The sequence below is a fragment of the Pristiophorus japonicus genome, unplaced genomic scaffold, assembly GCF_044704955.1.
Source record: "Pristiophorus japonicus isolate sPriJap1 unplaced genomic scaffold, sPriJap1.hap1 HAP1_SCAFFOLD_567, whole genome shotgun sequence".
Taxonomy (NCBI): Eukaryota; Metazoa; Chordata; class Chondrichthyes; family Pristiophoridae; genus Pristiophorus; species Pristiophorus japonicus.
In genome coordinates this window covers 132,546-145,257 of record NW_027254475.1, presented here as the reverse complement: position 1 = coordinate 145,257, position 12,712 = coordinate 132,546, and the positions used below count along the sequence as shown (strand labels likewise).

At 45.7% G+C, this 12,712-nt stretch overlaps 1 protein-coding gene across 10 annotated transcripts in view; it reads right to left on the bottom strand.

Moving 5' to 3' along the window:
* Positions 1–12,712, bottom strand: part of LOC139254651 (uncharacterized) — a 228,861-nt gene that overhangs the window by 96,532 nt on the left and 119,617 nt on the right. For all 10 annotated transcript variants that reach the window (XM_070873776.1, XM_070873775.1, XM_070873774.1 and 7 more), the window contains 3 exons: positions 9,524–9,678; positions 4,205–4,487; positions 941–1,095 (listed from right to left, as the gene is read on the bottom strand). In XM_070873776.1, the coding sequence (XP_070729877.1) occupies positions 941–1,095; positions 4,205–4,487; positions 9,524–9,678 (593 nt within the window). The remainder of the gene's footprint in view (positions 1–940; positions 1,096–4,204; positions 4,488–9,523; positions 9,679–12,712) is intronic.

Here is a 12,712-nt window from a genome sequence, read left to right as displayed (position 1 = left end):
TCATCCCTCTTTCTACTCATGTCATTGATATCGATGTGGACCACAATCTCTGGCTGTTCACCCTCTCCCCTCAGAATGCCCTGCAGCCTCTCAGTGACATCGTTGACTCTGGCACAAGGGAGGCAACATATCATCTGAGAGTTACGTCTGCGGCCGCTGAAACGCCTGTCTGCTCCCCTGACTATGGAATCCCCTACCACTATGCTCTGTCATTCTTATTCCTTCCCCGCTATGCAGCTCAGCTACCCATGAGTACTGCGGGAGCGCTGCATTGTCGAGGGGCAGTACTGGGGGAGCACTGCACTGTCAGAGGTTCAGTACTGTGGCAGTACGGAGGGAGCGCTGCACTGTCGACAGGCAATACTGGGAGACAATGCACGTTGAAGGGTCAGTACTGAGTGAGCACTGCACTGTCGGAGGGTTATTACTGAGGGAACGCCGCACTGTCGGAAGGGCAGTATTGAGTGAGCACTGCACTGTTGGAGGGTCAGTACTGAGGGAACGCCACACTGTCGGAAGGGCAGTATTGAGTGAGCACTGCACTATCGGAGGGGCAGTACTGAGGGGGCGCTGCACTCTCACAGTAGCGGTACTGGATACCTGCTCTCTCAGGTGGACGTAAATGATCCAACGGTCACTATTCGAAGAGGAGCAGGAAAGTTCTCACTGGTGTCCTGCTCAAGATTTATCTCCGAACCAACATCACTAAGACAGATAATCCCGTCATGATCACTTTTGCTGATGGTGCGATCTTGCAGCACACAAATGGGCTGCCGTATTTCTTACCTTAGAACAGAGACTACCCTTTGAAAGTACTTCATTGGCTGTGAAGCACTTTGGGAGGGCCGGAGTTTGTGAAAGGGGCTATAGAAGTGCAAGTCTCTCTTTTTATACTTGGCTGCAATTTGTCCAAATCCTACAGATTTTTAAGCATTTTTACCATATCGCCTCTCCTTCGACCCATAAACCTCAACCTCACAAAGGGTCAGGAATTTTCCACTTCCTGGTATGATGATATTCACATATTGACCCATCATTCCTTTGCAGTCAAAAGAGAATGTTTTTATATCTAAACTCGAGCCGATTGTTCCACATCTGAAAGAGAATAAATTAAGCACTATTAGTCACCAATTGCGGATTGTGAAGAAATCCATTCTCGGGTGTGTGCGTCGCTGGCAAGGCCGGCATTTATTGTCCGTCCTGAGTTGCCCTGAAAAGGGGTGGTGGGCCTTCTTGAACCGCTGCAGTTCAGTTTGACACAAACTGAGGGTCTCGCTGGGCCGCTTCAGGGGGCAGTTATAGTCAACCATGTTGGTGTGGGACTGGAGTCACATGTAGGCCTAGACCGGGTAAGGACGGCAGGTTTCCTTCCTTGAAGGACATTAGTGACCCAGTTAGGTTTTTATCCCAATCCGACAGTAAATGGTCACTTTTACTGATCCCAGCTTTTTACATCAATTTCAATTCAGATTCTCAAACTGACACGGAGGGATTTGAACTCACGTTCTCTGGATTATTAGTCCAGGCCTCTGGCCTCAAAGGTCTCCTGGTAACAAACCCTCTGGTGCAAATAAAGGGAGCTTGGGGCAAAGTATATCAATATAGTGGGCAGCACATTTTAGGAAGGATTTTAAAATTCACATCCTCGTGTTTAGATCCCTCCATGGCCTCGCCCCTCCCTATCTCTGTCACCTCATCCACTCCTACAACCCTCTGAGATTTTTGCTATCCTCCAATTCTGGCCCTTTGAGCATACCCCGAATTTAATCGTGCTCAGCTGCCTGGGCCCTAAACTCTGAGACTCTCTCCTTAAACATCTCCGTCTCTCGACCTCTCTCTCCTCTGTTAAAATGCTGCTTGAAACCGACCCACCTGTCCTATTATCTCCTTATATGGCTCAGTGTCAAAGTTTGTTTGATGATCGCTCGTGTGAAGTGCTTTGGGACATTTTACATCACAATATACAAATGCAAATTGTTGTTGTAGTGGTTTTAAAATGCATTTTTCCAGAGCAGGTCTGATGGGAGTTTACAATACAGATTCCAACTGAATGTCATGTCCCACTCTTTGAGTTTCATGGATCGATCGATGTAAGAAAGAAGGGAGAGAGAAAACGGGAAACTACAGACCAGTCAGCCTGACATCAGAAGTAGGTAAATGTTAGAATCTATTATTATGGACATGGTAACAGGTCACTTCGAAATGAATAATAGGATTGGGCAGACAATACGGATTTATGAAAGAGAAATCATGCTTGCAAAATCTGTATGTTTTTTTGAGATCGTACCTAACAGAATAGAAAAGGGGGAACAGTGGATGTGTTGTAATTGGATTTTCAGAAGTCATTCAATAAGGTGCCACACAAGGGGTTATTACACAAACGGGTCATTTTCAGGTTGGCAGGCTGTAACTAGTGGGATACCACAAGGAGCGGTGTTTGGGCCCCAGCTATGCACAATCTATATCAATGATTTGGATGAGGGGACCAAATGTAACAAATACAAAGCTAGGTGGGAAGGTAAGTTGTCAGGAGGCTTCAAGGGAATCTAGACAGGCTAAGTGAGTGGGCAAGAACATGGCAAATGGAATATAATGTGGAGAAATGTGAAGTTATCCACTTTGCCATGAAAAATAGAAAAGCAGAGTATTTTTTAAATGGAGAGATTGGGAAATGTTGGTGTTCAGAGGGACCTCGGTGTCCTTGTACACAAATCACTGAAAGTTAACTTGCAGGAACAGCAAGCAATTAAGAAAGCATTGGTATGTTATCTTTTATTACAAAAGGATTTGAGTATGTCTCACTGTAATTATATAGAGTCCTTGTGAGACCACAGCTGGAGTATTGTGTACCGTTTTGGTGGCCCACATTCAGGCCCGCCAGAAAGCTGGCACACCTCCCATTTCTTTTCAGTTTTTACCGCCGGGTGCGATGAGGCGGGCTTCCGATCGATTTTCTCCACGCTGAAGTTTTTTTCACATCGGATCGGAAGCTGGCCATAATGGGGGCGGGAGTGCAGCGGTAAGTGCTGGTGAGGGGGAGAATTTTGGGGCGGGACCGACCCTCCAATACTGTCATTCAACCACGCCGCCGTGCTGCTGTACTGTACACACACAAAACCAGGTACCCACAGAAAAAGCTGCCGGGCAGCAGATCATCGCTTTTTGGAGGTAAATTTTGAGCGTAATGCGATGTAGGTGCGGGAGAGCGGCAGTCGGCAGCAGTGGGGCGGAAGTGGGGATAAGCCGAAAAATCCCCGAGGTGAATTAGGGTCGTGACGACCAATCTACTGCAACGTGGCGGCCACTTGATTCCGCCGCATTGCCGCCGCAAAACGGCGGTAACAGGCCTCACCGGACCCTGAATTTCTTATCTTCTTATGTAATAACAGCACAACAGGCTACTGAAACGGGAGATAAATGGGTGAAAATTGCTGCCATGACGGGTGCGCACGAAGTGTCTTTCCGATCTGTCAACATTTCTTTACAAAGATCCTACACATCCCCGCAGGAAGGACGTCCGCGCGGTACAGATTGGGCTATTTGTCCAACTCATGACCAGCGAATGTCCATCACACCTTTACGCCTGGTAAAAGCAGGTGCATAGCTTACATTTACCAGCATAATGCTTTTAAAACATAGAAACATTCAAATGTAATCATTAATTTTTATGTTAAAAACCCTGTCCATTGAGGCAATTTAATTTTTAACCCTGTTAAACCACATTAAAAAAATTCCGAATAACATTTTTTTTCTAAAACATTTAATTACATTTAATTTCAATTAATTTTAAATATGTGTGGTGTATTTTTATTTATGGTGTTGTGTTTCTTATTTTAGGGGATTATTCTCATTGATAGTAATGGGAACTCGTATAAACTCAGTTCCCATTTTTATCACTGAGAATATTACCTAGTGATTGGTGGTCCAGGCCCACGTGATTGTAAACTAGATGTCCGTACGTGGAAGATATTTCCCCATGCGCTGCGCAGCGAATGAAGGCCTCCGACTGGAATCCTATGTTTCTCCGGGACCAACAGGTACTTTTGTAGATTTTTTTCGGGCGGATGCGTTTGTACAACGGAAACCTCCGACCACCATTTGCCCATATACTCTTCAATACATCAGTCACGATTAAACTTCCTGAACAAACATACGACACAAAGGTACAGCTTTAAAAGTGCAGCGCTCGCTGCTGTATAGTTACAGTGGGTTGGAATTTCCGTTATTCTCCAGCGAGCTCCCGATGTGAATCTCCGCTCCTGACAACCGTTCCGAGCAGCAGTCGGCTCTGTTAGTGATGTTTACTGTAGATACACGGTACGTGTCCTTTAAATCCACTCTCCACCACGGGTCATTCTGTATGGGGGTGTGCGTGCACGAATTCCCAGCCCACTGCGTGTCTGCATTGCCATCAATGGCTCGAGAGGCACATGCTGAGTGAGATGTGTCAGATTGGGTCGCAGTCCCCTTCAGTGCCACATTGTCCTCTGTGGAAAAACATAATGACATCAGAACATAAGAATTAGGAGCAGGAGTAGGCCATTCGGCCCCTTGAGCCTGGTCCACTATTCAATAAGATCATGGCTGATCTTCTGACCTCAACTCCACCTTCCCGCACTGTACAGATATCCCTTGATCCCCGATAGTCCAAAAATCTATCTGTCACAGCCTTGAATATACTCTTGAATCTATCTATCACAGCCTTGAATATGACCGACCCCGTATCCTATAGACTCTGCAGCCAGGGGAAACAGCTTCTCAGCATCTACCCTGTCAATACTCCTCAGAATCTTGTATGTTTCAATGAGATCACCTCTCGTTCTTCTAATCTCCAGAGTATAGGCCCAATCTACTCAATCACTCCTCGTAGGACGAACCTCTCATCTCAGGTAACAAGGAGGTGAACCTCCATTGCGCTGCCTCCAAGGCTTGTATGTCCGATCACTGATAAGGATACCAGGGGGGTGAAATTGCCTTGCACCCTAATTGGCGCCGGTAACCAGCTGGGGCCGGAACTTTCTGTGCCCGCCACGGAAGTCCCGCCATCACCACTGAGGGATGGCGCTGCACTGCCAGAGGGGCAGTACTGAGGGGAGCGCTGCAGTGTTGGAGGGGCAGTACTGATGGAACGATGCACTGAAATAGAGGCAGTCCTGATTGAACACTGCACTATCGGAGGGACAGTACTGAGTGAGCACTACGCTGTCAGACGGGCAGTACTGGGAGAGCATTGCAGTTACGCAGGGTCATTACTGAGGGAGTGCTGCACTGTCGGAGAAGCCGTATTGGGGGAGCGCTGCACTGTCAGAGGGACATTACTGAGGACCACTAAGCAGTCAGATTGGCAGTACTGAGGGAGTGCTGCACTGTCGGAGTGACAGTACTGAGGGAGCGCAGCACTCTCAGAGGGGCAGTACTGGGGGAGCGCTGCAATGTCGAGGGGCAGTACTGCAGGAGCACTGCACTGTCGAGGGGCAGTGCAGAAGAACATAAGAAATAGCAACAGCAGTTGGCCATACGGCAACTCGAGCCTGCTCCACCATTCAATAAGATCATGGCTGAGGCTGATCTGATCATGGATTCAGCCTCACTTCACTGCCCGCTCCCCATAAACCCTTATCCTCTTACCGTTTAAGAAATTGTCTATTCCTGTCTTCAATTTATTCACTGTCCCAGCTTCCTCAGCTGTCTGAGGCAGCGAATTCCACAAATTTACAACCTTTGAGAGAAGAAATTTCTCCTCATCTCAATTTTAAATGGGCGGCCACTTATTCTAAGACCATGCCCTCAAGTTCTAGTCTCCCCTCTGTGTGGAAACATCCTCTCTGCTTCCACCTTGTCAAGCCCCCTCATTATCTTATACGTTTCGATAAGATCACCTCTCATTCTTCTGAATTTCAATGAGTAGAGGCCCAACCGACTCAACCTTTCCTCATAAGTCAACCCCCTGATCCCTGGAATCAATCTAGTGAACCTTCTCTGAACTGCCTCCAAAGCAAGTGTATCCTTTTGTTTATATGGAAACCAAAACTGCACGCAGTATTCCAGGTGTGGCATCACCTGTATCCTGTATAGCTGCAGCAAGACTTCCTTGCTTTTATACTCCATCCCCTTTGCAATAAAGGCAAAGATACCATTGGCCTTCCTCATCACTTGCTGTACCTGCATACTATCCTTTTGTGCATCATGTACGATTACCCCCAGGTCCCGCTGTACTGTGGCACTTTGCAATCTTTCGCCATTTCAATAATAACTTGCTCTTTGATTTTTCTCTGCAAAAGTGCATGATCTCACACTTTCCAACATTATACTCCAACTGCCAAATTTTTGCCCATTCACTTTGTCTATTTCCTGTTGCAGATTTTTTGTGTCCTCCTCACACATTGCTTTTCCTCCCATCTTTGTATCGTCAGCAAACTTGGCTACGTTGCTCTCAGTCCCTTCTTCTCATTCGTTAATATAGATTATAAATAGTTGGGGGCCCAGCATTGATCCCTGCGGCACCCCACTAGTTACTGGTTGCCAACCAGAGAATGAACCATTTATCGCTACTCTCTGTTTTCTGTTCGTTAGCCAATCCTCTATCCATGCTTATATATTACCGCCAACCCCATGAACTTTTATCTTGTGCAGTAACTTTTTATGTGGCACCTTGACAAATGCCTTCTGCAAGTCCAAATACGCCACATCCACTGGTTCCCCTTTATCCACCCTGTTCATTACATCCTCAAAGAATTCTAGCAAATTTGTCAAACATGACTTCCTCTTCATAAATCCATGCTGACTCTGCCTGACCGAATTTTGCTTTTCCAAATGTCCTGAACCTGCTTCTTCAATAATGGACTGCAACATTTTCCCAACCGCAGATGTTAGGCTAACTGGTCTATAGTTTCCTGCTTTTTGTTTGCCTCCTTTTTTAAATAGGGGCGTTGCATTTGCAGTTTTGCAATCTGCTGGGACCTCCCCAGAATCCAGGACATTTTGGTAAATTACAACCAATGCATCCACAATCCCTGCCGCTACTACTCTTCAGACCCTAGGATGCAAACCATCAGGTCCAGGGGAGTTATCTGCCTTTTGACCCATTATCTTACTGAGTACCACCTCCTTGGTGATTGTGATTGTGTTAAGTTCCTCCCGCCCCATAGCCCCTTGACAATCCACTGTCGGAATATTGTTAGTGTCCTCTACCGTAAAGACTGATACAAAATATTTGTTCAGAGTTTCTACTAGCTCCATGTTCCCCATTACAATTCCCCAGTCTAGTCCTCGAAGGGAACAAATTTACTTTAGCCACTCTTTTCCTTTTTATATACCTATAGAAACTATTGCTATCTCTTTTTATATTTCGTACTGGTTTATTTTCATAGTCTATCTTCCCTTTCTTAATCATTTTTTTAGTCATTCTTTGCTGGCTTTTAAAAGCTTCCCAATTTTCTGTCCTCCCACTAGTTTTGGCCACTTTGTATGCCCTTGTTTTTAATTGGATACTGTCCTTTATTTATTTAGTTAGCCACGGATGGCTATCTTTTCTCTGACACCTTTTTCGCTTCACTGGAATATATTTTTCTTGAGAGTTGTGAAACAGCTCCTTAAATGTACACCACTGTTCATCAACCGTCCTACACTTTAATCTATTTTCCCAGTTCACTTTAGCCAACTCTGTTCTCATACCTTTATAGTCTCCTTTATTTAAGCTCAGTACGCTGGTTAGGGATCCAAATTTCTCACCCTCCATCTGAATTTGAAATTCAATCATGCTATGATCACTCATTCCAAGGGGATCCTTTATTAATCCTGTCTCATTACACAGGACCAGTTTTAAGATAGCCTGCCTCCTGGTTGGTTCCGTTACATTCTGCTCAAGGAACCCGTCCCTTATGCACTCTATGTACCCTCAAGGCTACCCTGACCAATTTAATTTGTCCAATCAATATGGAGGTTAAAATCACCCATGATTATAGCTGTTCCCTTTTTACAAGCTCCCAATATTTCCAGGTTTATACTCGGACCAACAGAGTTGCTACTGTTAGGGGGCCTATAGAATACGCCCACCAGTGATTTTTTTCCCCTTATTATTTCTTATCTCCATCCAAACTGTTTCAACATCCTGATCATTCGAGCCAATATCGTTTCTCACTATTTCAGTGATTCCACCCTTTCTCAATAGAGCTACCCCACCTCCTTTTCCTTTCTGTCTGTCCTTCTGGATTGTCAAATACCTCTGAATATTTAATTCCCAGTCCTGGACACTTTGCAACCGCATCTCTGTAATGGCTATCAGATCATACCCATTTTTCTCAATTTGTGCTGTGACCTCATATATATTGTTACCCTTTTTTCCTGCTTGCTTCCTTTCTCCTTCAAACTCACGTTCTTTATTTTTGCTTTCTAATTGCAGCTTTACTCCCCTCCCTACTGAATCTAGTTTCAGGTTCCCATCCCCCGACCAAGCTCATTTAAAACCTCCCCAACAGCACGAGCAAATCACCCGGCGTGGATATTGCTTCCCAGCTCTGTTGAGGTGCAACCCGTCCGGCTTGTTCAGGTCCCACTTTTCCCAGAAGCGTTCCCAATGCCTGAGGAAACTAAAGCCCTCCTGCCTGTCCCATCTCTCCAGCCACGTAGTCTTCTGCTCTATACTCCTATTTCTGTACTCACTAGCTTATGGCACTGGGAGTACTCCGGACATTACCACCTTTGAAGTCCTGCTTTTTAATTTCTCTCCTAACTCCCTAAACTCTGCCTGCAGAATGTCATCCCTCTTTCTCCTTATGTCATTGGTACCAATGTGGACCACGATCTCTGGCTGTTCACCCTCTCCCCTCAGAATGCCCTGCAGCCTCTCAGTGACATCCTTGACTCTGGCACCAGGGAGGCAACATACCATCCTAGAGTTACGTCTGCGGCCGCAGAAACGCCTGTCTGCTCCCCTGACTATGCAATCCCCCACCACTGTAGCTCTTCCATTCTTTTTCCTCCCCCACTGTGCAGCTCAGCTACCCGTGAATACTGAGGGAGCGCTGCACTGTCGAGGGACAGTACTGGGGGAGCACTGCACTGTCAGAGGGTCAGTACTGTGGCAGTATGGAGGGAGCGCTGTACTGTCGACAGGCAATACTGGAGGACAATGCACGTTGAGCACTGCACTATCGGAGGGGCAGTACTGAGGGGGCGCTGCACTCTCGCAGTAGCGGTACTGGATACCTGCTCTCAGGTGGACGTAAATGATCCAACGGTCACTATTCGAAGAGGAGCAGGAAAGTTCTCACTGGTGTCCTGCCCAAGATTTATCTCCGAACCAACATCACTAAGACAGATAATCCCGTCATGATCACTTTGCTGTTTGTGGGCCGTCGTTTTTCATACCTTACAACAGAGACTACCCTTTGAAAGTACTTCATTGGCTGTGAAGCACTTTGGGAGGGCCTGAAGTTGTGTAAGACGCTATAGAAGTGCAAGTCTCTCTTTTTATACTTGGCTGCAATTTGTCCAAATCGTACAGATTTTTATGCATTTTTACCATATCGCCTCTCCTTCGACCCATAGACCTCAACCTCACAAAGGGTCAGCAATTTTCCACTTCCTGGTATGATGATATTCACATATTGACCCATCATATCTTTGCAGTCAAAAGAGAATGTTTTTATATCTAAACTCGAGCCGATTGTTCCACATCTGAAAGAGAATAAATTAAGCACTATTAGCCACCAAATGCACCGGCGTTGCGGATTATGAAGAAATCCATTCTCGGGTGTGGGCGTCGCTGGCAAGGCCGGCATTTATTGCCCGTCCTGAGTTGCCCTGAGAAGGGGTGGTGGGCCTTCTTGAACCGCTGCAGTGCAGTTTGACACAAACTGAGGGTCTCGCTGGGCCGGTTCAGGGAGCAGTTATCGTCAACCATGTTGGTGTGGGACTGGAGTCACATGTAGGCCCAGACCGGGTAAGGACGGCAGGTTTCCTTCCTTAAAGGACATTAGTGACAGAGTTAGGTTTTTATCCCAATCCGACAGTAAATGGTCACTTTTACTGATCCCAGCTTTTTACATCAATTTCAATTCAGATTCTCAAACTGCCATGGAGGGATTTCAACTCACGTCCTCTGGATTATTAGGCCAGGCCTCTGGACTCAGAGGACTCCTGGTAACGAACCCTCTGGTGCAAATAAAGGGAGCTTGGGGCAAAGTATATCAATAAAGTGGGCAGCACATTTTCGGAAGGATTTCAAAATTAACATCCTCGTGTTCAGATCCCTCTGTGGCCTCACCCCTCGTATCTCTGTAACTTCCTCCACTCCTACAACCCTCTGAGATTTTTGCTATCCTCCAATTCTGGCCCTTTGAGCATACCCCGAATTTAATCGTGCTCAGCTGCCTGGGCCCTAATCTCTGGGACTCCCTCCTTAAACCTCTCCGTCTCTCGACCTCTCTCTCCTCCGTTAAAATGCTGCTTGAAACCGACCCACCTGTCCTATTATCTCCTTATATGGTGTCAAAGTTTGTTTGATGATCGCTCGTGAGAAGTGCTTTGGGACATTTTACTATACAATATACAAATGCAAATTGTTGTTGTAGTGGTTTTAAAATGCATTTTTCCAGAGCCAGGGTCTGATGGGAGTTTACAATACAGATACCAACTGAATGTCATGTCCCACTCTTTGAGTTTCATGGATCGATCAATGTAAGAAAGAAGGGAGAGAGAAAACAGGAAACGACAGACCAGTTAGCCTGACATCAGAAGTAGGTAAATGTTAGAATCTATTATTATGGACATGGTAACAGGGCTTAGAAATTAGTAATAGGATTGGGCAGACAATACGGATTTATGAAAGAGAAATCATGCTTGCAAAATCTGTATGTTTTTTTGAGATCGTACCTAACAGAATAGAAAAGGGGGAACAGTGGATGTGTTGTAATTGGATTTTCAGAAGTCATTCAATAAGGTGCCACACAAGGGGTTATTACACAAACGGGTAATTTTCAGGTTGGCAGGCTGTAACTAGTGGGATACCACAAGGAGCGGTGTTTGGGCCCCAGCTATGCACAATCTATATCAATGATTTGGATGAGGGGACCAAATGTAACAAATACAAAGCTAGGTGGGAAGGTAAGTTGTCAGGAGGCTTCAAGGGAATCTAGACAGGCTCAGTGAGTGGGCAAGAACATGGCAAATGGAATATAATGTGGAGAAATGTGAAGTTATCCACTTTGCCATGAAAAATAGAAAAGCAGAGTATTTTTTAAATGGAGAGATTGGGAAATGTTGGTGTTCAGAGGGACCTCGGTGTCCTTGTACACAAATCACTGAAAGTTAACTTGCAGGAACAGCAAGCAATTAAGAAAGCATTGGTATGTTATCTTTTATTACAAAAGGATTTGAGTATGTCTCACTGTAATTATATAGAGTCCTTGTGAGACCACAGCTGGAGTATTGTGTACCGTTTTGGTGGCCCACGTTCAGGCCCGCCAGAAAGCTGGCACACCTCCCATTTCTTTTCAGTTTTTACCGCCGGGTGCGATGAGGCGGGCTTCCGATCGATTTTCTCCACTCTGAAGTTTTTTTCACATCGGATCGGAAGCTGGCCATAATGGGGGCGGGAGTGCGGGGGTAAGTGCTGGTGAAGGGGCGAATTTTGGGGTGGGACCGACCCTCCAATACTGTCATTCAACCACGCCGCCGTGCTGCTGTACTGTACACACACAAAACCAGGTACCCACAGAAAAAGCTGCCGGGCAGCAGATCATCGCTTTTTGGAGGTAAATTTTGAGCGTAATGCGATGTAGGTGCGGGAGAGCGGCAGTCGGCAGCAGTGGGGCGGAAGTGGGGATAAGCCGAAAAATCCCCGAGGTGAATTAGGGTCGTGACGACCAATCTACTGCAACGTGGCGGCCACTTGATTCCGCCGCATTGCCGCCGCAAAACGGCTGTAACAGGCCTCACCGGACCCTGAATTTCTTATCTTCTTATGTAATAACAGCACAACAGGCTACTGAAACGGGAGATAAATGGGTGAAAATTGCTGCCATGACGGGTGCGCACGAAGTGTCTTTCCGATCTGTCAACATTTCTTTACAAAGATCCTACACATCCCCGCAGGAAGGACGTCCGCGCGGTACAGATTGGGCTATTTGCCCAACTCATGACCAGCGAATGTCCATCACACCTTTACGCCTGGTAAAAGCAGGTGCATAGCTTACATTTACCAGCATAATGCTTTTAAAACATAGAAACATTCAAATGTAATCATTAATTTTTATGTTAAAAACCCTGTCCATTGAGGCAATTTAATTTTTAACCCTGTTAAACCACATTAAAAAAATTCCGAATAACATTTTTTTTCTAAAACATTTAATTACATTTAATTTCAATTAATTTTAAATATGTGTGGTGTATTTTTATTTATGGTGTTGTGTTTCTTATTTTAGGGGATTATTCTCATTGATAGTAATGGGAACTCGTATAAACTCAGTTCCCATTTTTATCACTGAGAATATTACCTAGTGATTGGTGGTCCAGGCCCACGTGATTGTAAACTAGATGTCCGTACGTGGAAGATATTTCCCCATTCGCTGCGCAGCGAATGAAGGCCTCCGACTGGAATCCTATGTTTCTCCGGGACCAACAGGTACTTTTGTAGATTTTTTTCGGGCGGTTGCGTTCGTACAACGGAAACCTCCGACCACCATTTGCCCCTATACTCTTCAATACATCA